General features: G+C 46.0%; 1 protein-coding gene across 10 annotated transcripts in view; it reads left to right on the top strand.

The window, feature by feature from the left end:
• Nucleotides 1-26,810, top strand: part of SEMA5A (semaphorin 5A) — a 482,459-nt gene that overhangs the window by 306,771 nt on the left and 148,878 nt on the right. For all 10 annotated transcript variants that reach the window (XM_086675940.1, XM_086675881.1, XM_086675888.1 and 7 more), the window contains 2 exons: nt 7,110-7,208; nt 8,881-9,094. In XM_086675940.1, the coding sequence (XP_086532066.1) occupies nt 7,110-7,208; nt 8,881-9,094 (313 nt within the window). The remainder of the gene's footprint in view (nt 1-7,109; nt 7,209-8,880; nt 9,095-26,810) is intronic.

Genomic DNA, 26,810 nt, shown 5'->3' with positions numbered 1-26,810 from the left:
TAGTGGCCTCACGCCCCGTCACAGCACCTGTGGCGTTCACCTGCCTTCTTCTTTTTCTGTTTAAGGTTTTTTAATGTTTATTATTTTTGAGAGAGACAGAGAGTGGGGGAGGGGCAGAGAGAGAGGGAGACAGAGAATTGGAAGCAGGCTCCAGGCTCTGAGCTGTCAGCACAGAGCCCGACTAGGGCTCGAACCCACGAGCTGTGAGATCGTGACCTGGGTTGAGGTTGGACGCTGAACCGGCTGAGCCACCCAGGCGCCCCTCCCCTCCCTTCTTTTCATCACGTAGGCATCTCACCATCCACAGAAGAAGGGAGGTTGTAACACAGTAAGATATTTTGAGGGAGAGAGAGCGAGAGCCCACATTCACAAAACTTGTACTATGGTGTGTTATTATAATTGTTTTGTTATTTGTTGCTGTAACCTGTCACTGTGCCTAGCTTCCAGATGAAACTCTATCACAGCTGTGACCGTATAGGAAAACTCATACTATATATAGACAGGGCTTGGTACTAACCGTGATTTCAGGCATCCACTGGGGGTTCTTGGTAAGTGTCCTCATGGATGAAGGAGGCCTGTTGTCACATCTATTTGGAGGAGTGGAATTCAGGCTTTTCTTAATAGCCCTGAGTTTAGAAATGAGAATTCAGCGATTTCGTATTTTTTGTTTGTGCACGGTGTTATGACAACTCACGCAGAATTACAAAGTTTCCCTTCTTCCCAAAATGAAAAGAATAATGCAAAATGTGACATCTAGAAAATGAGAAAAATGCCAGCCATTTGGAGTGAATGCATGTTTGTTTTCTCTCTCCCCTAACAGTGGTCTGTGCAGCATGGTGTATATACAGCCGGCATGCCAGGCGCGGAGGAGGGGGGCTGAGCTGCGGGGCGGTGGGAACATTCCTCAGCTGGCTACAGGGCAGGGGAGAAGAAAGGTGACCCATTTCCCCGCCTCCCGGTATTGCTGGGACCCACACGGGCACCATTTCACATGTAGTCCGTTCAACTGACCGTTCATGGACGGAGGTCAAGAAAATGTCACCAAATCTTTGATTCAGGCCCATTTAGAAGAGAAAGCAGGCACTGAGGCCACCAGTTCTCTGTGAGGTTTGAGTCCAGTTGTACTTGGAAAATTTTCAGGGAGCCTGGGTGGCTCCGTCAGGTAGGCATCTGACTTCTGCTCAGGTTATGATCTCACGGTTCCGTGAGTTCGAGCCCCTCACCTGGCTCTGAGCTGACAGCACAGAGCCTTCTTGGGATTCTCTCTTTCTCCCCCTCTCTCCCTTTGCCCCTCCCCTGCTTGTGCTCTCTCTCTCTCTCTCTCTCTCTCTCTCTCTCTCAAATAAACTTAAAAATTTTTTCAGCTCACTTTGGGGAAAGAGCATGATGTTACCTACAACAACTCAAACGTTTTCACGCAGTGAAAGGAAGAAAAACCCGTTTTTCTGTATTCTAAAATTTTTTACAATAAAGTCTGTTGTATTACCTTCTTTCTCAAATGCCTGTAGAGACACTGGCTTTGAGAATTATTTAAATGTCTTTCAAACAAATATTATTTTAAACGCAAACAGGCAGTTCTCCCTGCCCTAACACGGGTTCCTCGTCTGTCTGGGGTCACTCCGCAGCCCTTTCCGCCGTGCCCTGTAGGAAATGCACGGGCTGTCGAGGGCGCCAGGAGCTGCTTGGTGTACAAGCCAGAGTTTATAATTCTCAGTTTTCTTGCTCGTGATCTCATCACAGTACTTTGAACACCAAGTTCCTAGGATTACTTAGTGGGAGAGTTTTGATTGGAGTCCAGGGCTCTGTGTATGGTTCTTCCTGTGGTTCCCCTGTGGTTCTATTAGCCACGTTGTCCAGCTGTGCAAGGACTGGAAAGAAAACATGACACCATCGTGCTCAGGAGCCTGGTGGCATGTGGGGGTCGCTTGGACCTTTTCACCCAAAGCACCTGCATTTGGAATTCTTGACCTAAAGCGTGCAGCACACTACAGACCTGAATTTATTCCATATAATTGCTGCAAAAATTGAGGATTCTTTGGGTGAGATGCTAACAACCTGTATAGGTCCTGTGTAGCAAGTTTGGGTTTTTTTAAATTGAGGTGTCCCCAACAAGTTTTGTGTGGAGTTAGTTCAGTTGAAAACAGTCACATATGTAAATATATGCATAATAAATACACTTTCATTTGTCAATACCTTATGTATTATGTAGCATACAATAGATATGTTAATATATATCCATATACAAATGTGTCTATTTATATCTGTATGCTTATAGGTATGTACATCTCGATTTAAAAATATAGATATGTTGGCATCCATATATTTATTTAAATTTCTGTGGGCACCTGGGTGGCTCATTCGGTTGAGCACCCGACTCTTCATTTCAGCTCAGGTTGTGATCTCATGGCTTGTGAGATCAAGCTCCATGTCAGGCTCTGTGCTCACAGTGCAGAGCCTGCTTGGGACTCTCTCCCTTTCTCTCTGACCCTCCTCTGCTCATGCTCTCTCTCTCTCTCTCTCGAAATAAATAATCTTTTAAACTTCTATAATCTGTATGCAGCTATATACATATATAATACATGTGTATCTTATACACATATGTCTTACATATATGTCTCATACCCACATGTATGTATACACACACACACACACACACACATCTGATTGGATGATGCAATTTCTCAAGATCCAACTGGTCATCGTGACTTTCAATAAATGTACATTGAACATGAGAGGCACGTGCAGTTACTATCAATTACTCTTTGGCACTCTGGATGCTTGCAAAGGTGATGCATCACTAAGAGAGACATTCTGCTTTCAGTGGGAGCGCTGTGATTAGCATAAATGCTGCCAGGCTCCAGTCCTCACCCTCCACCCCTAGTATCGATGGGCTGGCCGTGGGCTGGGGATTTCTGAGACATCCACCCTGTTTATAGGTCATCTTTCTACACGGTTACGTTCTTTCTTCAAGCAGAACATACCCCTAGGGGAAAAAATGATGAACTCTGTAAGGAAAAACCAGTTAATTCATTGAGAAAATGGTCCTAAACCGTGTGTTTGCTGTCCTGGGGTCGGGGCTGTAGGTCCTTGAGACCAAGTGGGCATTGGCCTGCCGCCATCTTGAAAGCTCTTCCAGTGAGTCAGCAACTGTGCATCCCAGCTCTCAATTCAAATGAGAATTGCTTCGAAGTCAAGGACAGGTTGACCGGCCTGTGGGATCACAGGCACACATGAGTCGCTTAATGTTCAAGTGTTATTATCAAAGTGTAGATTGATGACCCTCCTTATCAACAACAGAAGCCATGTGGCAGGCTGCAAGCGTCCTTGGAAATCAGCACTGTGGCTTCTTGGAAAAGCAGAATTCATTTAATTCCCTTAAACCACGTCCGCAATACAGAAATGGGATAAAAAGAAACAATTCTTAGATGAAAAAAGGAAACTCGAAGAAATTTAGATGAGTCGATTTACAAGACAAACCTGTAACAGGATCTCCCAACAGGACTTCTATATCAAGCCTGCACTTTAAAACAAGTGGTATTTCTAGAACATTTAAATAACCCACAAAATGGCCAGGTGTGTACCTGTGACCCACAAGGCGATCCACTGGGAAGGAGATTTTCCGCAGGAGAATTTGAGTCTTAGGCTTGGCTGCAGCAGGACATTGATTATGGAGAGCCCGGCACTCGGGCCATTTCCTTTCCTTGGTAATTCTGACTTTCTGATTCCTAAATTTATCTGCTGCTCAGAAGGTAAGTACCTTTACTTTCTTCCATTGCTGTATTTTCTACATTTCTCTTTTGTCTGAACTTACGCCAGTTTCTCTTAAAAAAATTGTCTTGAATGCATTATTTGTTTAGGGTTCACATCCAACCTGCTCCTAGAATCAGCTGAATCAGTCTGTGAATTAAACATGAGGTGACTTTTGAGGGAGTTCAAGCAGGGAGGCTGTGAGCTGAGCTGAGCTGAGCCAGACTTTGGGCAAATGAGTTCAGCTCTTGACACATAAGAAGAAACACAGAAGTACACATGCCTCCAAAAATTCCTCTTATGGGACGCAATGGGCAAACGACCTTGTCCTAGCCTCGCTGGTGATAATGCAAACCTCCTCCTCCCTCCGCCTCTCCTCCTCCATCTGGTGCATCCCAGCGTGATCCTGAGCTCATCTAGAACATTACCCTCGTCGGGTCCCATTTACAGTGCAAGGCTGGGTCTGTCCTCCATCCTTGAGAAAAAGACCGTGCAGACATCCATGTCCTATCGTCCTGGTCCTTGACATCTTTCTCCCTCCTGCCTTGCATCCTCACTGAGCAGGGGAGCCCACGGGCACGTGACCATTCTGAGACAGTAGAGCCCCCAAGCACCCTCTCACATTCTTACGGGAACAGGCTTGTTACGATTCTCTGTTCCAGTTGAAATAATATGGCGCCACCCCCCACCATTTGCTTCTTTCTAAGATTTACAAAAAGTAGGAGTTGGATTTGTCCTGCCTCTCTGGCATACTTCTGCAGGCTGGTTATCCCATTCCCTAACCTGCTTCATCAAGGCTGTGATGGGCCTTCATGAATGATAATGACCTCCAGTCCTTTCTTCACTTTGTCTCTCTTTTGGAAGATAAAGATAAACATCCATTTGTTATCATGATTGTTTCCCTTCCCATAATTGATTAGGGGCACTTGCTTTCTCTCCACCCTGTCTGTAGGCATCATCTTTCAGTCGGGATCTTGGAATAACGTACCCTTGGCTGTGTTCACGGCTGTAGGACTGCTTCTGGCACATTCTACCTTGTGTCAGTCTCTTGCTTTAAACGGCCACAGACTCCTTCTTGAAAGAATTCTAAAAGCACAGCAAAGAACAAATAAAATCCTCACCTGTCTCCATTGTTTGTAATTTTCCATCTCATATTGATTACAGTGTCAGGTTTGCGTCTGTTTCATCTGCTAGGGCATCAAACCCTCTCAGCCCATGTTCTCCAAAGTTATTTTTGTCTGTTTGTTTGTTTTCGTTTTTGTTTGTTTTTTTGGAGTCTCCCTCAGACATGCTTAGGCTTCAGTTTTTCAAGCTTGTCTTTGCACACTCCCGTGCCCCTGTGCTGTCTGATGTGGGCAGTCCCCTGCACCCCTCCTCTGCCTCTTCCATGTGGTCCCTGAGCCTAGGAATGGAGAACCATGTGACTCTTTGGAGTCTTGTTTTGTTCTTTCCCTTTAGAACTCTCTGCCCTTTCCTTAGTCATAAAAACAAAACAGAACAGAACAAGCCTCTTCCCCGTCTGACATACCTTTCTCAGTTACCCAGTTTACTGCCTCCTGTTTATACTCCTTGATTCTTCTGATACTCAACTTACGTCTTTCACTATTTTTTTTCCCCTCAAGGGGTGTCCAGATTAGCAGCTGGTGATCATTTGCTACCACTTCTAGTAATGGTCTTAGGAGAGTTACCTACCCTTGACATTTCACTTTACATTTAGAGAGGAGATCCCAAAACTTAGCTCTTTTCAATGTCATGGTGACCAGGCCAACAAGCAGACTGAGTTACGGCAAATCAACACCCCGTGGAGACTGGGGTTCCATTTGATTGGAGAGGGCATTGCTGTGCCAACAAACGCAGGGCTTCTTACGTGGGGCAGCGCGTGATTCAAACCGTCCTGGATCGCGCAGCATCTGCTCTGTCCACCCGGTTGGTTCCTCACCACGTCCTGTTGGTTCACTGCATCCTGGCTTTGCACCTTCACACTTCCGCCCGGTCCAGGCACTGAGTGACCGGGGACCCAATTAAGGAAGCGGTTTCCTGGCCTGCCTCCCGAACGGTAGTCTCCCTATCTCACGTTTAGCTTCCACATTGATTCCTGAGTGGTCCTTCAACCGCAAACATTGGGTCAAGGTCAGACTGCAAGCAGTGCAAGCTCACGAGGCGTCCCTTCACCTTCCGGGTAAAATTCACATTCATGAGGCACAACTGGCCCGTGTCTGGCTCCCCAGATTGTGTGTTACCTCTTCCATCTGCAGTGGAAGTGCCACACTTTGTCTAGCCACGGCGCCTTGCCACGGTCCCCTCCCACTGCCTGGAGTGTCTTTTTTCCCCCCTCAGGTCAGCAAAATCCTCCGAGTGTCAGATGGCGCTTCCTCCAGGAAGCCTCACTGAATTCTATTCTTCCTTTAAAACTTACATTAGATGTCACCTCCCTTGGGAAGGCTTCCTACGTTTCTTCCCTTCCCCTCCCCTCTGCAGGTAGTAACATATTGTTCTATGGATAGCTCTATGTTAGTTGTTATGGCCCTGTATTTTCATTTTCTGCTAAGTGCTTAGATCGTGACCTCTGGCACATGTCTGCCACAGGATATCTAATCAGTAAATGCTTGCTGAATGAATGAAGGGCTTTGTAGCTCAGAAGTCCGTGAACTATTATGACCGTGCCCCAGATTTTCTATGCATGTTCTGCAAGCACGAAACATATTCAACTCCTGGTCGACACCCAGCATGGGGTTTCTGCTGGGCATCCTTTCCTTATTAGTTACATTTTTACTTTTGCATAAAGAATCAAAAATATTTGTAGATTCTCATCATGTATGTAACAACGGTTTGAAAACTTGATGTAAAACTTGTTGCAATTTGTATCCAGAGTTTCACATGTGACCCTTCCCTTTGGAGAAGCATTTGTAACATTTTTTTTTTTTTTTTACCAAAGTTCTGGAGAAGTTTTCTAAGACACTGTTTCATGAGCGGTATCTCATAGCTTCCTTTTATTTATTCTCCTAACACATGTCAAAGGTGATTTAAGGTTTGCAGTGTTAACAGGTACAATTCGAAATGAAGCCACAGTCATCACAAGACACATGCTTTGAGCTTTTAATTGAATGTATATTTATCTTCATAAATGTCTTCTATTGAACAAGTAGTATGCAGGTAACGAAGGTCAGATTATTTAACAGTTTTGTTGTCATTTTTTGGTCAATATCTAAAAGGTTTTTTGTTTGTTTGTTTTCTTTTTCTCTTTAGTGGTTAATTATCATTTAATATGTTAGCCGATCAGAATATATTCAGATTAACCATTCCTTTCGTGTTCAGGACTTGGTAACATGTTTCTTGTGATTTTTTTTTTTTTTTCTTCTCAGGAGGAATGTCAGAACTACATCCGGGTGCTTTTGGTGGGTGGCGACCGGTTATTTACCTGTGGGACCAATGCTTTCACGCCTGTCTGCACCAACCGCTCGGTAGGTGTTCATTTTGAGCGTTGACAGAATTTAATACTGGGAAAATCCAAACATTCTATTAAAACTGTAGTTTTAGGGGCGCCTGGGTGGCGCAGTCGGTTAAGCGTCCGACTTCAGCCAGGTCACGATCTCGCGGTCCGTGAGTTCGAGCCCCGCGTCGGGCTCTGGGCTGATGGCTCAGAGGCTGGAGCCTGTTTCCGATTCTGTGTCTCCCTCTCTCTCTGCTCCTCCCCCGTTCATGCTCTGTCTCTCTCTGTCCCAAAAATAAAAATAAACATAAAAAAAAACAAAAACAAAAACAAAACTGTAGTTTTACATGTATGTCTATTCCCTAAGGAGTCATTTTTTTAATTAAAAAATATATTTTTCAAACTCAATGTTCAATGTATTGATTTATTACTAATCACATCATCTATTATATAAAGAGCTGAACATAACTATAACTTGTTTAATTAAATTTAAATATGTTTCTAAACTGCTTCTATCAGCTCTATCCCCACCAGTGATCCTGAACACAAATCCTCAACATGCTCTTCATTTATCTTGATTTATTATAGAGATACTGCGAAGTATATAAAAGGGCCTTAAAATCATAATTCAAAGGAAGAAAATAGAATTTACAAGTTGGATGAGAGCAACGTCAAAAAACATTAAAACAAGCAAACAAACGAATGAAGCCCTAGGCAAAGTGAACTTCCAACCTGTCCTTTTCCTTTTTCTTTCAACCTGTCCTGTGACCGAAGAATTTCTGGCACCCGTATCTTACACCTGTAGGTCAGAGCACATGGGCAGTCTTCCTAGTTGGAGATATTGGTCTGGTGTTCCACAGGGAGCATAATGAAGAATTACCATGATGTTCATTTCCTGGTCACACGACTCCTCTCAAAGCCTGAATTTATTCATCTGCAATATTTCCAAGCTAGCATTCAGTTATTGGAAATATAGGGAGGATGACAAGGAGGATCACAGAGGGAGCCCCCAGTATCACACCCCGTTCTAAACGCTTTGCACCTACTCGGTTATGGAACCCTGACATCTACCCCATGTGGTGGTTACCCTTTGGTCTCTGTTGTCCTAGGAACTTTTCTCGTTCAATGATTGGTTGGGAATCCAACATCTGAGAAGCTGGGTTCACAGCCAATGGCCTGCAAGACACAGAGTTGTCTGTCCGAAAACTGACATAGTAGAGTCTTGGAAATTGGGGCTATGGGGTACAAAATAGCACGCACCCTTACCTGTGAGCACAGTTCGGGGCTATTCATAACGTTTGAATTCACTTACAGTGATACATTTGTGCTTAATCTTTATTGTGGTTTCTATTTATATAAATACTGAAATTAGCTTCATTAAAGTGGAAAGATCTGCAGTGCCCATGCCTTATAAACAGAACCCACACACAGAAGTCTTAACTTGGTATTTGTGAATTCAGTGGCACCCTGTCCAGCCAGTCTGAGGGGACAGTGAGAGAGATGACGGGTGGATTCTCTGTCCACGTCCTCTGCCGGATGTTGCCATCAGCACGGGAGTGTGAACATTTGTCGTGTCTTACCCTGAGCCCCAGAGTTTGTTGCACCATGCCTTATTTGCAGTTCAGGAGGACCTAATCCATTAACACAATTAAAGGGCTTTCACGAGCGATAATTGGTTTCCTCTGTCTTGCCCTTGCCCGTAGTTGAGCAACCTGACCGAGATCCATGATCAGATCAGTGGCATGGCCCGCTGTCCCTACAGTCCCCAGCACAATTCCACGGCTCTTCTCACGGCCGGCGGGGAGCTCTACGCTGCAACAGCCATGGATTTTCCCGGACGGGATCCTGCCATTTACCGAAGTCTGGGCATCTTACCTCCTCTCCGCACGGCACAGTACAACTCCAAATGGCTTAATGGTGAGTGTTACCGGCACGGCTGATTCCCCACCTCCTTCTTCTGTAATGCCCGGTTACTTCATGCTTTGCAAGCAAACTCACAGCTTCTGAAGACAAACAATTTCTTCATTTTCTTTTTTAAACGTTTATTTATTTTGAGAGAGAGAAAGAGAGAAAGTCAGAGAGCGAGGGAGAGGGAGAATGAATCCCGACAGCCTCCATGCGCTGTCAGCACAGAGCGCGACGTGAGGCTCGATCTCATGAACTGTGAGATCATGACCGGAGCCAAAATCAGGAGTCAGTTGCTCAGCTGTACCACCCAGGCGCCAGTTTCTTCATTTTCTAAAGAAACCAAATATAACTTGTTTTGTACATCTGTGTGGAAGGGCATTGTATGTGGCTCTGTAGTAGGAGGAGGGAAGAGAGATGGTCAACACTGTGGACCAGAATAATGGGGCTAATGGTGACCTGACTATTCATGGACCTTAGGCTGCTTTTTATGCTATTGTTTGAAGTTCAGGAAATTTGATGTTGTATCAGAGATATCTGTACATCCATATACATTCTTTCTTAACTTACCATAAATGTAAAAAAGGGGAGTTACAAGCATTTTATGGAATTTTCAGACACCGTGTAAGAGAATGTGTTTGGCCACACGTGCTCCAAAGAGCTTGATCAATGTCAGAAAAAAGGCTGTCAAGTCACACAAATAGAACTTTGGAGTAGGTGTCTTCAGAGTTCCTTCCCTCAGTGGCTCGAGAGTCAGTTAGCACCCCAGCCTCGTCACTGATGTGTCCCTGCCGTCCAGTGTTCCGTGTGGTCCTCGGGCTGGCTCCGCTGGGGGTGGATGGGTAGTCAGCACTCCATTTTCAGGCACTGCATCCAGATATGACGATATCCAATAGGAGAAGAGGCCGTATTCCTTGTGTCTTGTCCTTTCCTTTCCTTTCCTTTCCTTTCCTTTCCTTTCCTTTCCTTTCCTTTCCTTTCCTTTTTTCTTTTCTTTTCTTTTCTTCAAAACCAGAAACCCCTAGAAGACCCTAGAAGACGTCCTTTCAATCCTGGACTAGAAGAAGTTGGTCACCTCCTCACTAAGTAGAGAGAAGGTGCTACCAACCATCTGAATAGAGGTTGACCTCATACGATATCCTCATGTGTGCCAGCTGAAATTCATCCCTCTGTATGTGTGTATGTTCATGTGTCAATGTGACCACACACACACACACACACACACACACACACACACACACACACAGTGTTAAATGGATAGATCCATGTACCACCTGTCATCCCTCTGACAATTTGTACGAAGACAAAGTTTTGAGCTTACCATTATACTTTTTCTTATTTTGAGCTTTCGGGTTCTATGAAGATTTACTGGCCTTTTGTCAAGTACAAGCAAATTATGGGGACCAGAATTTCCCAACCTCCGCACTATTGACGTTTTGGAACAGATAATCTTGGAATTTTGGAACAGATAATTCTTTTTTTTTTTTTTTTAATTTTTTTTTTCAACGTTTATTTATTTTTGGGACAGAGAGAGACAGAGCATGAATGGGGGAGGGGCAGAGAGAGAGGGAGACACAGAATCGGAAACAGGCTCCAGGCTTTGAGCCATCAGCCCAGAGCCTGACGTGGGGCTCGAACTCACGGACCGCGAGATCGTGACCTGGCTGAAGTCGGACGCTTAACCGACTGTGCCACCCAGGCGCCCCATGGAACAGATAATTCTTTGATGTGTGTGGTGGGAGGCCGTCCTCGTTATCAGAAGGTGGTTCTCAGTATCTCTGGCTGGTACCCACTAGATGCAATAGCATTCCCTCCCCCCACCTCATTGTGCCAATAAAAAAAGTTCCAGAACTTTCCAAATCTCTCTTGGCGGGGTGGTGCCTGTGGTTGAGAATCACCGGCTTAGGCTCATCATTTATGTGTATTTATGTGTACATGTGTATACAAACAGGACGCAAGCATTTTGCCAAATAATGTAGTCAAACCAACCATCAATTTGCCTTTAAAGAACCCCCTTGTAGAAAAGAGAACGTCCTCATCAGCTTTCTCCAGTAGTTTGAATGTGCTTCCAGTAATGTGCTTCTGGAGGGCAACATGAGTTGTTTTCCTAAACTGAAGCCGTAACTAGCTTTTCTTCATTAACATTATTTTTGTTGAACTGGTTTCAGTCCCCTTCAGGCCCTGAAGCTTTCATCTGTGGAGCTTAAAGTTCCTCTTTCTAGTCATTTGTTGATTTTTCTGGCCAAGCAAAGTTTCCAGTGAAAAATCAAAATTACCTGCCCCCAACCAAAGGCACTGTAATTAGAGTTCGTTCAAAACAAAGTAAAAAGCAATCAGGAAGACCATGTACCGTCTCTCTTTTTTTCCCCCCAAAAGTGACCCCCTGAAGAGTATCCTGGAAACATAATTCAGGTCACGGCACGAGCTACAAACATTGGCTGTTCCTTTGCACGTGACTCAGATACCCACTGGCTGATCAGATGGTCCGATTCTGTCAATGTTGGGGCGGAACCCTTGCTGTCTGAACGTCAGGTGACCTGAGAAGGGCAGCGGGGGACCTAACTGCTTACCATAGTCACTGTGGGCACGCTGTCATTATTTGTCAAACATACTGAGTAATGTTTTGGGTTCCTCAAATGTGCTGCTATTTATATGTGATCTAATCCAACAACTGCAGCGATGGAAAATAAGTCCGAGGTAAACATGGTAGAACTGTCCCTCAGCCCACCTTCTCATCTTCGTCCCCGGGACACCGAATGGTCTGCTGCCCTCAGCTCCACCCACCCCCACCCACCCGCCAAGGAAGGCCCCCCCTCTCGGGGCGGAGAGCAGAGAGTTCCTGTGTGTTGAGTGTTGCTTCCATCTCCTGTGTCCTGTTGGGGCACTGCCGCCTTCTACTGAACCCCAAGATGTTGTTTCTACTCCTGGTTGACCCTGGTTTTCTGCTCCGACTGACCTTTCATCCAGGATAGATTCTGGCCCTTAACCGCACACAGTTCTGCGTCTGTCCCCACACTGAGCCTGGATATAGGGACATCTGTCCTCACTGGCCTGCCTGGATGCAGGGACATCTGTCCTCACTGGCCTGCCTGGATTCAGGGACATCTGTCCTCACTGGCCTGCCTGGAATCCATACTTTACATCCCGTCTTCTCCTTCCTTCTTGACCAGACACCCTTGTCTCAGTTCTTTTCCGCTGTGTTCCAGAGTGATTTTCCTTCTTCATTTGAGATCGTTGCTGTACCTGTTATCCCTTCCTTTTTTCGTTGTTGTTTTCTTGTTTTTTGTTTTTGCTATGGCCTTAGATTTCTTCCTCTCGAGGGAGGACTTCCATCTTTTTATCAAACAAGCTGAAAACAGAGTTAGTGCTGCCGTATCAAGAAGGGGTCCTATTTCCGGTTGTGATTTTAGGGACCCGTTCAGTGAGGCTCTTACATTCCTCTCCAGAGTTTTCAGCTGATTGAGAATCAAGGCACGGAGGGGACAAATGGAGATCAGAGGTTTGGATTTACTTGCACGAGTGGTGAGCGGGTGTGCTGGGAAACCCAGAGCTGGTGTGCTCGGTGGAGAATGTACAGACCACGACCTGCCCGCTGAGGAGGCACAAGCCTCTCATGCGGGGTCGGCAGGCAGCTCCCTCCACATCCAGGCTCCCACTTTGGGGCGTGGGAATCCCGGGGCCTTTTGACTGAAGATGCGGTTTCGTGATGCTCACTCACAGAAGTAAAGCAACAGGGCTTATGACTTACACATCTCAGACGGTCACTCCACTAACAGCTACTCACATATGATGATAACCAGAGCTCGCTTCTTTGTTTTAGAGATTCTTTGGTTTGGGCCAACATTTTTGCTTGGAGAGAGAGAAGGGTCTCAGCAGGCGAGGTGTGGAAGATAGATAGTACCTATTAACTAGGATCGGCACAATTTTTGTGTTCAGATTCGGTGCTGGGGATCAATTTGTGCCCAGGACCACTTGCCCACACACAGACGGGGCCCTTTCCATAGTTCAGCTAGTTACTTTATATCGGGAAAACTTGGTGGTCTTCGAAGACTCGGGGAGGGGACCCTTCCTTGCCTCTTCCAGCTCTGGTGGCCCCAGGTATCCCTCGGCTTAGGACCACATCACTCCAGTCTTTGCCTCTGGGTTCACATGGTCTTGTCTCTGTGTATCTTTGCGTCTTCACTTGGCCGCCTTCATGTAAGAACCGGTCGTACTGGATTAGGGGCCCCCCATACTCCAGTGTGACCTCATCTCAACTAATCCTATCTATCATGACCCTGTTTCCAAGTAAGATCGCATTTACAGGTACTGAAGGTGAAGACTTCCAACATTTCTTTTTTGGGGGGAGGGGCGGATCCTATTCAAGCTCTAACGGTGCCCTGATCAGGAAATGCTCAAATGTTGACATCTTAAGCTCCTGCACCTTATTTCTGATGGGAGTCCTACCTCTCCGTCTGTGCTAGGGGTGGGTACATCCTCTGCCCACTCCTTAGTCTCCTTGACTAAGCACACAGTGCTATCTTCGCTTTACCGAAGGGACAGCTATTTGTCATCTGTCTCTTCCTTGCGTCCACTTACACCTTCTCTGTCCACGGTGCCTCTCTCCTCCATCCCATGATCTCTGGGGCAGGAGTGCCCCCTCCTAGGCAGCATACTGAAATGGATTGGATCTCGCTTATTCTGAGTCGGAACTATTCCCTCTAAGGACTGTAGTGAAGTCTTAACAGAAACAAGTGCACTGACGCTCCGGTCTAAGCACACAGGCACAAAGGATGTTCTTTAGGATTTCAGGACATGTAGACAGAGCACAACAGGCCAGGGACCTTTGGCCACCCGGCCTCTCAGGAACCTCTGTGCTTCAGGGTTTATCTTCAGCCAGATGGTGACATTGGGCTGTCCAGGCTCACTTCCTGCCAGGATACAAGGACCCACCAAGCCTCGAATGTCCCCAAGGACCTAGCACAAGCACCTGCTATAGTTCCAGCAATTTTCCTTGAGCAAGTTAAGCCCCTTGGATCAAATACCAGCTTTCCAGATACGGTTTCTTATTACACCCCCAACACTGTGAGTGTACCCCAAGGAAGGGGTGTCTTAGCTGCACCCCTGCACCTGTGCAACAAGTCCCGGCTGGTGAGACGTTCTCTCAGCAAGGGCTGGCGTGGAGCAGGGGAGCTGGCTGGCTTCGGACACTTTCACCCGGTTTGCCTCTTCTCTCTTTCGCGGCCTGTGCGGTCCGGCTGCACCTGCTCTTTCTGCCCCGACTCCTCCTTCTTCCTCCACGTGCACGGTTGGTGTCCTCGAGGGGCAAGTGTGAAGGGCGTGCCTTCCTCACCACGTTCCTTCGCACACGCTACCCATGCAGTCCTCACTTCCCTTGCCTCCCCCCAGATCCTGGCCCCTCTTAGCTCTAGTTAGAGTTTCGGTTGGACCTCCCATCCCTTCTTGGCACGACGCAGGACTGTGTTGGAGCTCTCGGACATTCTCCTGCCGGAAACCCACAGAGTCCCATTCCACCTGCAGAGAAGGCCGAAGCCCGACCCGTGGCCTCCTGTTTCCTGTGTCCTCACTCCTTCCCCCCCTTGCTCCCTCTGTTTTGGCCTCTTAAATGTTGCAACGTGCCGCTGGCTCTCTGCTCTTTCCCAGAGATCCGCGAAGAGCCAGGGAATAAACATCTCAAGCTTTGCAGTCAACCTTGTCCCCATTGGAGCTTTTCAGTTCTGTCCTCATCGCAGCCATTGCCAGTGCTTACCTGATCACAGGTGGCTGCGTGCTCATAATACTTTATTTATAGTTAGCGGGTAGGATTGGCCGGAAGACTAGCTTGCTGGCTCCTGTTCTATCTAGAAAGCTCTTTACCCCCCAAGATCCAGCTGGCCAACTGGCTTAGCTCCTTCCAGTCTTTGCTCAGATGGGGCTTCTCTATGGGACGTCCCCCGATCACTTTATTTGAAGTGATGCTCTCTCCCATCTTGCCCGCTTTGTCCCCCTTACCACGCTCAGCTTCTATCCTTAACTCGTATGCCGTTTAGTGCTTGTCTCCTTCCTCCCCTAGAATGGAGGTTCCCCATTGGCTGGGCTAATGTGTTTTGTTCACTGATGTGTCCTGCATGCTTTCAACAGTGCTTGGCACATAGTAAACACCGTAACTTTTTTTCCTTATTTGAGAGCGAGAGAGCAAGGAAGGGGCAGAGGGGGAAAGAAACTCTTAAGCAGGCTTCAGCACAGAGCCTGACGCTGGCTTGATCTCACGACCCACGACTGTGAGATCATGACCTGAGCCAAAATCAAGAGCCTCAACTGACTGAGCCACCTGGGTGCCCCGACACCCATAAATATTTTTTTTTTAATATTTTTTTTAATTTTTTTTTTCAACGTTTATTTATTTTTGGGACAGAGAGAGACAGAGCATGAGCGGGGGAGGGGCAGAGAGAGAGGGAGACACAGAATCAGAAACAGGCTCCAGGCTCTGAGCCATCAGCCCAGAGCCCGACGCGGGGCTCGAACTCACGGACCGTGAGATCGTGACCTGGCTGAAGTCGGACAGACGCTCAACCGACTGCGCCACCCAGGCGCCCCCATAAATATTTTTTAAATGAATGAATTATTGGATGAGTCATTGGCTTCTGTGTCCACCCCTCACCCCCAAGTTTCTGAATTGCTCAAGCGCAGGAATGATATGTGGGCCATCTTTGTGCCCTGGGTTATCTCACTTTGTGCTTGAAACACAGTTGATGCCCTGTTAGTATTTGTTGAATGATTGGGAGAGAAGCGCGTTTCAAAATAGTAGAAATAGGAATGATGTTGTTACCCCATGGGAACATGCCGTACGACTTGTAACCCAGAATTTAAAAAAAAAATAGATTTGTATGTTTGAAACTGATTCAGTCCCAAACATTTGAAAAAACTCTTCCTTTGTCTCTCATTTAGACACTCATTTTCAACCATTATTTATTCAGTCAGTTGTCAGAGGCAATGCGATCGATTGGATGGTGTTCTGGAGGAATTTGAAGCATTGAGTTATGTGTGTGGTAATGAATGTAAGTTTCAACATCAGATTTATCCCCTCGTGCCCAAATCTCTCTTAGAACAAATTTATGTGTTTAGAGAAAGACCTTAACAGCTTTGATGCATTAAAATACTAATCGTTAATAACGCTTATTAAATGATTACTGTAAGGAAGGATGGTAAATGTTTAATGGTCAATGACTAAAATAGAGAAGCTGTAAAACTTGCCTTTAAGAAATTGGCAATGAAATTGGGGAAACAGTGAACGTATGAAAAGGGGGAAAATGAAATCTTCAAATTAATAGCATGCCAATTGAGTTTGTGGGTTCCAAGGGAACTATGTGCTTTCATATAGAAAAAAAACCAAAAACCTTGGTAAGAACTTGGAAAAACTAATTCCTAAATGAGCTTTGGAGCACCTGGGTGACTCAGTAGGCTGAACATGAGACTCTTGAGTTCGTCTCAAGTCATGATCACAGGGTATTGGGATCAAGCCCCAAGTTGGGCTCTGCACTAACAGTGGGGCGCCTGCTTGGAATTTTCTCTCTCTCCCTCTCTCTCTGCCCCTCCCCCACTCCCTCTCTCTCTCTCTCAAAAGCAAACAAACAAATAAATAAGCCTCAATAACTCAGCATGGACACCTACGTGGACATATCTTATTAGCACTCGGTGACCTCGCGTTGTCCTTCTCTGGGGGGAGGTGCTTGCCTGTCTGTGGGGTTGCCCGGATGAGATCCGCAGCTCCTTCTATTTCTGTGGATTCCAACCATGACCTCATGTGGAAGCAGACGGGCCTGACATCACAGGACTTCCCATCTTAACAATGTCATTTCATAGGAGGTTTTATGTTTTCTAGCCAACAAAACACTTTTTGTAACAGCTTCAACTTTTCCTGGTTCGAAATTGTCCTTTAATGATGTTCTTCACCCATTAAATAGACTGTTTGAGGTCCTTAAAATACAATGATTAACCTCCTAATGATGAAGGATAATCTACTTGGAGGGAGAAAATCCCCTCTGTGCCGAACTCGAGGAGAAATTGTTTCTCCTAACCGTGAAGACAGGTGCCTGTAGAGGACCTCAGCGCTTTACTCTGGGACCAGATGCCGCGTCTCCGAGAGCCAGGCATGGCCAGGTCAGAGTGACTCTTTTGGGCTCGTCCTGGGGACAGTGAGTTTGCTTTTGGCAGTGTCTCCACAGCAGAGTCCCTGAGGGTGTGAATCATCTGCTCTAGGGGCTCCCTGGATGGACAACATTTGCTTGAGCAGGAAACTCATAAACGGAAGCAGCGTTCACAGAACAAGCCCAAAGAAGACAAGTGGAGCCTAGGGATGAAATACAGTTGTGTAGGAAAAGTAAAGTCTTTTTTTAAATTATTTTTTTAATGTTTATTCATCTTTGAGAGACGGAGACAGAGCGCAAGCGGGGGAGGGGCAGAGAGAAGGAGACACAGAATCAGAGGCAGGCTCCAGGCTCCGAGCTGTCAGCACAGACCCCGACGCGGGGCTCGAACTCACGAACCGCGAGATCATGACCCGAGCCCAAGTTGGACGCTTAACCGACTGAGCCCCCCGGGCGTCCCAGTAAAGTCTTTATCAAGGAAAAGAAGCTTAGTAAAGCCAGAACAGAAATCACAATTGTATAGTCAAGAGTCTACCCACATATTACGCAAGCATCTGGCTAAAGCCTGTCACCTAACGTGTGACGTTGCAGCTGCTAGAGGACGATGAGTAGTGGGCTTAGAGCACACGGGCAGTAGGGTGACAAGTGAGCCAGCGCAATTAGAGCTCGCAAGCCGTGAGGTGACATGTGACCCAGCGCGATGAGCCGCCTTTTCTAACTGGTGAGACGTCAGGTCGATTGCCCATCTCGTGTGGGGTGCGGGTATATTGGAAATAGTGTGGTGAACACAAAGGGTTGATTATCTTCATGGGGTTACGGCGGCTGTAACTTGTCAGGTAGCAGGGAGACGACGTTGTTGGTATTTTACAGAGGAGCAAGTGGGGGTCAGAGGGACCAGCCCCCCCGAACCAGAGCCACGCTGTTGATGTGTCCACGAGCCAGGATTTGAAAACAGACCCACACCAGAGCTGGCATCCTCTGCCCTCCACATTTAATCCACACCCTAGGAAACACCAACGTCATAACCTGCCTCCGCGTCTCTCCCAATGTCCACATTTTTATGCACACAAGAGGGATAGGAGGACCCAAGGAAGGTTGGGAGGGGTTCCTGATTGCCAAAACTTAAGAAAGGAGATGAGGTGAACGGGGATTATTAAACTCAAGCAGAAGAGTCTGTGACGTGTTTTCAAACAGTCTTTTATGGGCACAAAAGTTTAAGTGACATGAAGGAATCTGTTCTTCTGCGGCTCTTTGAAAGCAGTGTCGTGCGCTGATGGGTCTCTGTGCTGAATGCCGGAAAGTAGGGGAGCACCGGCTCCCTTCCGTCTTGTGGGGACAGCTCTGTATTTGCCAGTCAGTCATTTGGACTTTCCAATGTACACATTTCAGAAGAGAATGGATGAACGAACCCTTCTCTCCCCTGCCAAGGTATGTTTTGGCCAAAGGCACCAACTGTATACACTAAGTCATATGGAGACCTGCAATAAACGAAACACAAATCCACACAGAGGAATTCCGTCCCATTATAGAGAATACAATGTATTGTACAGAAAATGCTAGTGCTTATGTAACCAGGCGGGAAGGGGGTTCACTGTATTGTCTACAGATCACGAGCAGTTTCCTTGCAACAGTCGCGGATCACTCCTGGCGTGATTATAACATCACTTCCTGTCCCTCTCAAAAGTGCTCCCGTTTGGCTCATAAGTCATATTGTCATCCTGTTTATAAGATCCCCAGGTCTGTGTATTTCGGCAAATCTGCCTCCATATTATTCTGTTAAACTCTTTGTATGCACTCAGTGGCTTCTCACCTTTTTATAATCCACTGCTACATATTGGATGGTTGACTCTGTGCTCTGGGTTTCTGCCCTGCCCTGGCCCGTGTCAGCTCAGGAGACAAAGACCACGCCGTCATTCAAGTATACGCGTTCTAACTGCACGCTGTTACAGCCCGGTATCTTCCTTCAGGGAGCTCTCACCGGTTTTTCTCTTTAAAACTATTTCATTAAGCATTACAATTAAGCATTAAAATATTTCTAAGATCTTTGTTTTTTATTTAATGTTTATTTTTGAGAGAGAGAGAGAGAGCTGGGGAGGGGCAGAGAGAGCGAGACAGTGTGAGTGGGGGAAGGGCAGAGACAGAGGGAGACACAGAATCCGAAGCAGGCTCCAGGCTCCCAGCTGTCCACACAGAGCCCAATGCGGGGCTCGAACTCATGAACCATGAGATCTTGACCTGAGCCGAAGTCGGGCACTTAACCGACTGAGCCACCCAGGCGCCCCAAAGATCTTTAAATTCAAGTTAATATTCCAGTTTTTAAAAATTCCGAAGTTTTCATTCACGATTCTTCAGGTGAAAGGATCCATTCCTAAGAGAAGCGGACCGCCGCTTTGACTATAATCAGGAGAAAATGAACTTGGTAGATTGAAACTTGCTGCTTGGAAAGTGTTCAGAAATCCATATTCGCACAGTCAGTCTGAACGAATCGAGCCTAGGAGCGTGTGATGTGGCAGATGCTTCAAGGAGAAGGGCTGTGGAGGCTTGGTGCTTAGAACGGAGTGAAGAACACTCAAGGGTGTCTGTGTCCCTTGGAGCGAGAGCATGGAGACCAGAGCCAGTTAAGGAAGCCCCTGCAGGTGTCCAGGGAGAGTTCCGGGAGAGTCCTGGGTGCAGCTGACCGGGGAGGGGGTTCCAAGAGCATCCTGGGTGCAGATGTCCGGGGAGAGTTCCTCGAGAGTCCTGGGCTGGCGGGCTGCGTGCTCACGGGGAGGGAGCAGATCTTTGGGGAGAGACGGCCCAGGTCCCCGTGCTATTAGCTGCTCTTGTGTGACTCCACAAACCCACAGAAATAACGCATTTGCAGCAGGTCATGTTCCCCTTGAAGAAAGAAGGAATCAAGTTTGCTGGAACCACGTTTCTAGTTTTAGGCAATGCTTTTCCTCCTGCCAGGTGCTCAGTGACTGAAGGAGCTGGGGATCCGGGGCTCACTTTGCTCTCAGTGACCACCAAGGACACGCTGCCACCACGGGACACACACGGGAGAGTGGGTCATGAACTTCTCTTTCAAACCCCTCGGTGCCTCTCCAGTGGCAGTTGAAATGCAAACTGGGTTTGGGTTTGCTGGGTTGCTGTCCTGACCCTTCTTCTGTCTCCTGATTCCTTCATCCCAACACTGGTCCATCCTGTTCCTGGCTGCTCTGAGGGTCCTCTCTCAGTGGCTGTCTCTCCAGCTCTTGGCCTGGTGTCCCCTCGCAGCCTGACTTCTGCCTTTTCCCTGGTCCTCTCCTTTCTGACCCTTGAATTCACCCCCATTGTTCTTGTCGTCCTTGTGATGACTTGTCGGTCTGTGTTGTTTGTTTCTTCATTCTGTCCCCCAGGGCATGGGCTGTATCTGTCACTTTACCACGTCTATGCACCCAGTGCCCGGCACGGTCCCCCCAGTAGGTGGTACGTGCCTGGTGATGGAGGAGTGCTGGCATTCAAGGCTCTGTCTACAGCACCTCGGCATTTCGTGCCAAATCTGCTGATGGGAACAAAGACCCTGATTTTACAGAATGCAAAGCTTGTGATTGAGCTTGTTCAATAAATACTGGCGATAATGTTTACCAATATGTGTGTTAATATTAATTTATGTATTTTGTATGTACATGTATATTTATTATATTTTTTATTTACAGATGCAAATGGTGATCTGTATTTTGATGATTAGCCATTCGGCGCTAGGCAGTGGGCATGCATTGCCTTTGGTTCCCCCAGTGATACATATTGGGCATCGTTAACCACCTTTCTAAAAGGGAGGGAACAGGGTGCTGTTAAATAACTTGGCTAAGTTCACACAGCCAGTAGGTGGAAGTGTTGAGCCATATATACATATGCCTCAATACTATATGTATATACATGTACATGATAACATACACACGTACATACACAGACAGACATGTATTATCTGCCCATCTGTATGTCTGTCTTTTACTGGAAATCTTAGGGAAAGCTTTAGCACCTCAGTGGCTTTTAAACCACACTGTGCTTAATTTCATTTAATTTTAGTTTAATTATCCATGCTTACTAAATACCTAGATGAAATTAGTTTACTCTGGAACACTCTGCAGCACATTTTCATGTAGCTGTAACAAAGGGAGAGGTGCCTAGTAAGAGAGTGTATGGAATTTAGGAATACATATATGAAAATGGTTTGGGTCGTGACTGACCCCCCAAAATCAGGGAATTAAAAATATCTGGCTCACTATGTCACGTCTAAAGATTGTTTCCACTAACTCCTTTTCTTTTTGTGGAATAGCTTGCTATTTTAAAAACTCGACATGGCTTTATGTTTCCTACATTTTGATCACCTGTAAGCTTAGCATTTGCATGTTTGATAATTCATTATCATTATGTGAGGTTCTACTAAATATAAGTTATTAAGAGGGACATCAAAGGTGATGAAATGATGTAGGCATCGTTTATTGGGATCTTACCACATACCAGTCTCTTTAATCCTTATGGCGAAGTAGGTCTTTTGGGCCCTGAATTGTCATCTAGGATGAAAGAGCATTCCAGATGTCTTTGATCCAGCCCAGGGTTTCAATCTGGGATGGGTAGAGCCACAACGCACATGGGCCCCATGCCCAGGCATTTTCTAGTCTGCCTTGGGCAAGTGTATTGCAAGGTGGCCTTTGATTGAGAAAGGATTTATGATAGATTGTGATTCTAGTAACATTTTTGTAGAGTTGGAAAATCAGAATTCCTGTCTTCCACATCCATTCTTGTCAATGTGGACAAATATTTCTTTTTTTTTTTTTTTTTTTTTTTTTGAGAGACAGAGATAGGGCATGAGTGGGGGGAGGGGCAGAGAGAGAAGGAGACACAGAATCTGAAGCAGCTGTCGGTACAGAGCTTGACACGGGGCTTGAACTCACAAAACACAAGATCTTGACCTGAGCCGAAGTCGGACGCTTAACTGAATGAGCCACCCAGGTGCCCCAAAAAATATTTCTACATGAAGAAACTGCTAATGATCTGGTCACTCCTGAACATGAGGCACCTCCAGCCTGATGCAGTAGGTGTTGCAATAGAAAGAATATAGAAAGGAAGGATCCATATTGACGTTCAGCATCTGATTTTACATGGTCCAGATCTTCTTGAAAATGTTGAAGCTTTTGTTCTTCTCATTACTCATGTTTATTCTATTATGAATCTCTTCTCTTACCCCTATCTGCATGGCCACTAATGAGTAAATGTAGAAAATAAAAGTCCCGGTATCACGAACCATATCTCCTCTTGTGACGTGACAGATTTTGTAACATGCTCTGTAATCCGTAACTCAGTATGTTTTCTAAGCATGAGAAAAAAACCAGCTTCTCCATGCATAGATTTATGGTAAGCTGACATATACTCATGTCGGTTTTTTTCTGAATTAGCAGCATACCTACTATTCGTGTAGAGCTCTAATGACAGTAAAGAATAAAGGACCGCTCAGATCTCTCTTTCACGCACTCACATTCATTGTAGACAAGAAGGCAGGGCCTGATTTATGACTTGTTCAGTTCACTCAGGAGCGACAGATCACTGGTTTGTGGTGAATTGCATTTTAACAAGAGACAGAACTTAAATAATGGGAGGGAAACAATGTGCATCTTGTTGTAGCGCCTGGTGAGATTCAAACATCCCCTGCCTCCAGATTGATATCTGCAAATGGGAGAGAGACGTGGCTGTCTGTCTAACAACGATTCCTGCTTTTGTATTGTCTTTGGAGAAGGAGCAGGATGCTGGCCGAGTTTCAAAGGGCTCTGCTTTCCAGGAGACAGGGCTTCCTGATCTGACGGCAGTTCACACAGTCAGGGACCCATCCCCATCCTGAAGGACCACTGCAGGACGGCAGGGTGCGTCTCCAAGGGTCGCTTAGCTCCCTGACTAAATTGACCCGCAGCCTGTGCTGGGTTAGAGAACAGCGTCTGCTACACATTGAACACAAGTTCTTCCCCAGTTTCTCGGCGGGAAATAATGCGTTCGAGCATTTCTGTCTAAAATGCGCTCTGTCATCCTATCGCAGAATTGTTTCAGGGTGGTTTGGAGAGATGGTGGAGGTTCTCTGTGGGAAGAGGAGGCTGTGGGCCAGTCTGCATGGTGTTACCCAGTCTTCCCCCTTCGAGCAGACATCTGAGTGACGTGGTCCGGTGGGGCAGACTATGAACGTGGCCTCGATGCCCCAACAGGCACTCGCGGGCTCTCTGGGGCGGTGGTGGCGCCATCTGAAATAGCATCTCTGGAGCCGGACAAACGCTTCCCAGCAGGATTCTTGCTTAATAAGCCCTTGGATTGTTGCCTCCTTCCTCCTGCTTTTCCTTCCCTGTGTCATTCCTGATGTCCCTGATAGCTGCAGGGTAAGTTTCATCTGGGCATTTGTCTTTCTGAGAAAACCTGCTCCCCGCTTTGGTTTCTAAAGCATTTTCCAGAACACTAACTTTTATTCTTGAATACGGTTAATGCAGAGTCAATTATTCCCTCGTAGCCCATTGTTTTTGTTTGTTTGTTTGTTTGTTTCAGTGTAGTGTAATGGTAAGTGCCTACGCTCTGTGGTCAGACTGTCCAGATCCAGGACATAACCCCCCACCCCATGCCCGTTGCTAGTTGTGTGAGCTTGGACAGATTACCAATGCGTAATAACACAGCACCTACCTCTATGGTTTTTGTGAGTTGAATGAGCAGAGGAATATGAAGAACCAAGCACAGAGCCTGGCATGGGAGCCTTAGCATTCTGTAGCTGTTTTTTAAGATTAATAGACTCAACCTTGACTGGAAGAAACCATGAAAGGTCACTTTTACCTTTGTCTCTTCTCATTTTCTTGCTCAGGTCTTCTAGGGACATTTACTCTGGTTTCCATTCTGTTTTGCCCAGTAGCAGGAGTAGGTCTCCGTGAGGGTGTTTTCATAAATCCTGTGGACTTTGCCCAACCTCATCCACATGTGTTAGTAACTGTGGCCCTAGACTGGACACATCCAGTCCTCCACCTTCTTTCTTTGTTTTCTCCATTTTATTTATCTTTTATTTATTTATTTATTTTGAGAAAGAGAGAGAGAGAGAGAGAGGGGAAGCATGAGCAGGGAAGAGGCAGAGAGAGAGGGAGAGAGAGAATCCCAAGCAGGCTCCGTACCGTCAGCGCAAAGCCCGAGGCAGGGCTTGAACTCATGAGCCGTGAGATCATGACCTGAGCCGAAACCAAGAGTCAGACGCTTAACTGACTGAGCCACCGAGGCGCCCCTGTTTTCTCCATTTTAGGTAAGCTTTGTGGTCCTTGTTGTTGACGATGATGATCGGGACGATGCTTTTTTTTGTTTTGTTTTTAGTACAACGATCAAACCGTACCACCTGGTTGGAGTGCCTGGGTGCAGGACGCGTTCTGAAACGATTGAGTCTTCCCTTTCGAATTAAACATATGGGTGAATGTTTTCTTCAGAAACCAAATACAGGGGCGCCTGGGTGGCGCAGTCGGTTAAGCGTCCGACTTCAGCCAGGTCACGATCTCGCGGTCCGTGAGTTCGAGCCCCGCGTCAGGCTCTGGGCTGATGGCTCAGAGCCTGGAGCCTGTTTCCGATTCTGTGTCTCCCTCTCTCTCTGCCCCTCCCCCGTTCATGCTCTGTCTCTCTCTGTCCCAAAAATAAATAAACATTGAAAAAAAAATTAAAAAAAAAAAAAAAGAAACCAAATACAGTTTGGCACTTGTTCCATATCTTTGCTTTTGGGGTCTCCTTCAATGAGTAATTCTCTTTTGGAGCCTCGGTGAACACAGATTCAAAAAGCTCCCCAATATTTGGCTGTGTGTTCCCAGAACACCGGTCAGAGATGTGTATCCTCCTGCTTTGTGAGCATCTCTCTCCGGTATTAAAGCATACCGCACAGACGATGTAACTGAGTTCCATCTCCCACATTGCAATGCAGTCCAGTTTTCTTTCTATCCATTTCAGGTTAAAGCAGCTGTAACATAATAGTGTGTTTGGCAGTTTATAAATGAAAATCAGTTCTTTTTGAGTTCTTTATTACTTCATGTGCTTAAATGACTTAACAATATCATGGACTGGGGAGGAGGGCACGTTGCGTGTACAACTTATACAACTTAAAGAATATTGTGACAGCTCTACAATGGAAAGTTGAATTAAAGTGAGACCTTCGGGGGTGATATCCAATATATGTGTTACTTGAAAACTGGCGACAGCTTTCTGGACAGGATGGTAGTGTAGTCAATGCCACCTCTCAATCAGTGTCCGCATTGCACATTGGAGGTGGGCCTGCTGTGTGTCTTACTGTTACTAGTAATGGGTTGGCTTGTGGCCAAACATACTTCAGTCGTCGTGCCGGTAACATGTCTGCTGGAACAATCTAATTGGATCTGGCAAAGTCCAAGGCCAGTTGAATTGCCCCCTCCCCAAACTAACTGTCCCTGAAATATGTCCCTGTGGATACAGTTGTTGTGTGTATCTTTCCATTTATTTTGAACGCAAAGGTTTATCGCCATATTATCTTAATGGCCCTATAAAATTGAGACACTGGCTAATTGAATAGTAAGCTCCTAGCAATAGAGGAAAGAGTAAGAACTGAGGAGGGCACCTTTTGGGATGAGCACTGGGTGTTGTATGGAAACCAATTTGACAATAAATTTCATATATTGAAAAAAAAAGGGTAAGAATCAAACTTGATTATTAGAATTTGTATAAAGATAAATGTTAAGGTGTGTCCGTGTCTGAAAGGATATCATTTCTATCATCAATGGGCTCAAACAAGAAGCTATGAACATAACACTGTGAAGGGTAGATATGAAATTCGGTTGACAAACTATAGGACTCTTAAACTCTTCATGAGCTTGGCGATTGAGTAAAGGTTTTGCCATAATTTTGTCCTTTCTGAATCCCTATTTTTAAGCTAATTATGAGACCAGGAAGCTGGAAGGCAGTGACCCCATCTCAACACACTCCGCTCTTCTATATGGATTCTCCAGCAACCCAGAAATGAGAAAATCAGAGTCGATTCTCACAGTTACATGGTCACCATAGTAACTGGAATTGCTAAAGCTAATTCAGGACACTAAGCTGATAGTTTCAGTTTTTATTTCAGTTTTCACAAATGAAAACCATCTTAAAGTTCTCGCTAAAAAAGCACATAAATTATGTCGGTCATACTCCCGTGTACGAGTAAGATCAAAGAATTTTGTTGTCTTGTACACAAACAGGGTACCATGGTGCTCCTATGTTCTGAATCGCATTGCATATTTTTCATCTCATTTTCTCCCACTCTTTCGTTTTTTGTACATTTATTTATTTTTGAGAGAAAGAGAGAAAGTGCACAAGCAGGGGAGGGGCAGAGAGACAGAGGGAGACACAGAGTCCAAAGCAGGCTCCAGGCTCTGAGTCTACTGTTCTTTGACCTTTGAGGTTGTCAGTGCAGAGCCCGACATGGGACAAAAAGCCAGGAACTGTGAGATCATAACCTGAGCCAAAGTCAGACAGACGCTCAACCTACTGAGCCACCCAGGCGCCCCCGTCCCACTCTTTCTGAAGAGCATGTCACGATATACAAATAAACTAGTATATGTTGCTTTAAAAGTCTATTG

The sequence above is a fragment of the Puma concolor genome, chromosome A1 (genome assembly GCF_028749965.1).
Source record: "Puma concolor isolate L17-30 chromosome A1, mPumCon1.1.hap2, whole genome shotgun sequence".
Taxonomy (NCBI): Eukaryota; Metazoa; Chordata; class Mammalia; order Carnivora; family Felidae; genus Puma; species Puma concolor.
The sequence above is the reverse complement of the archived record's forward strand: the minus strand, read 5'-3'. Positions and strand labels throughout refer to the sequence as shown.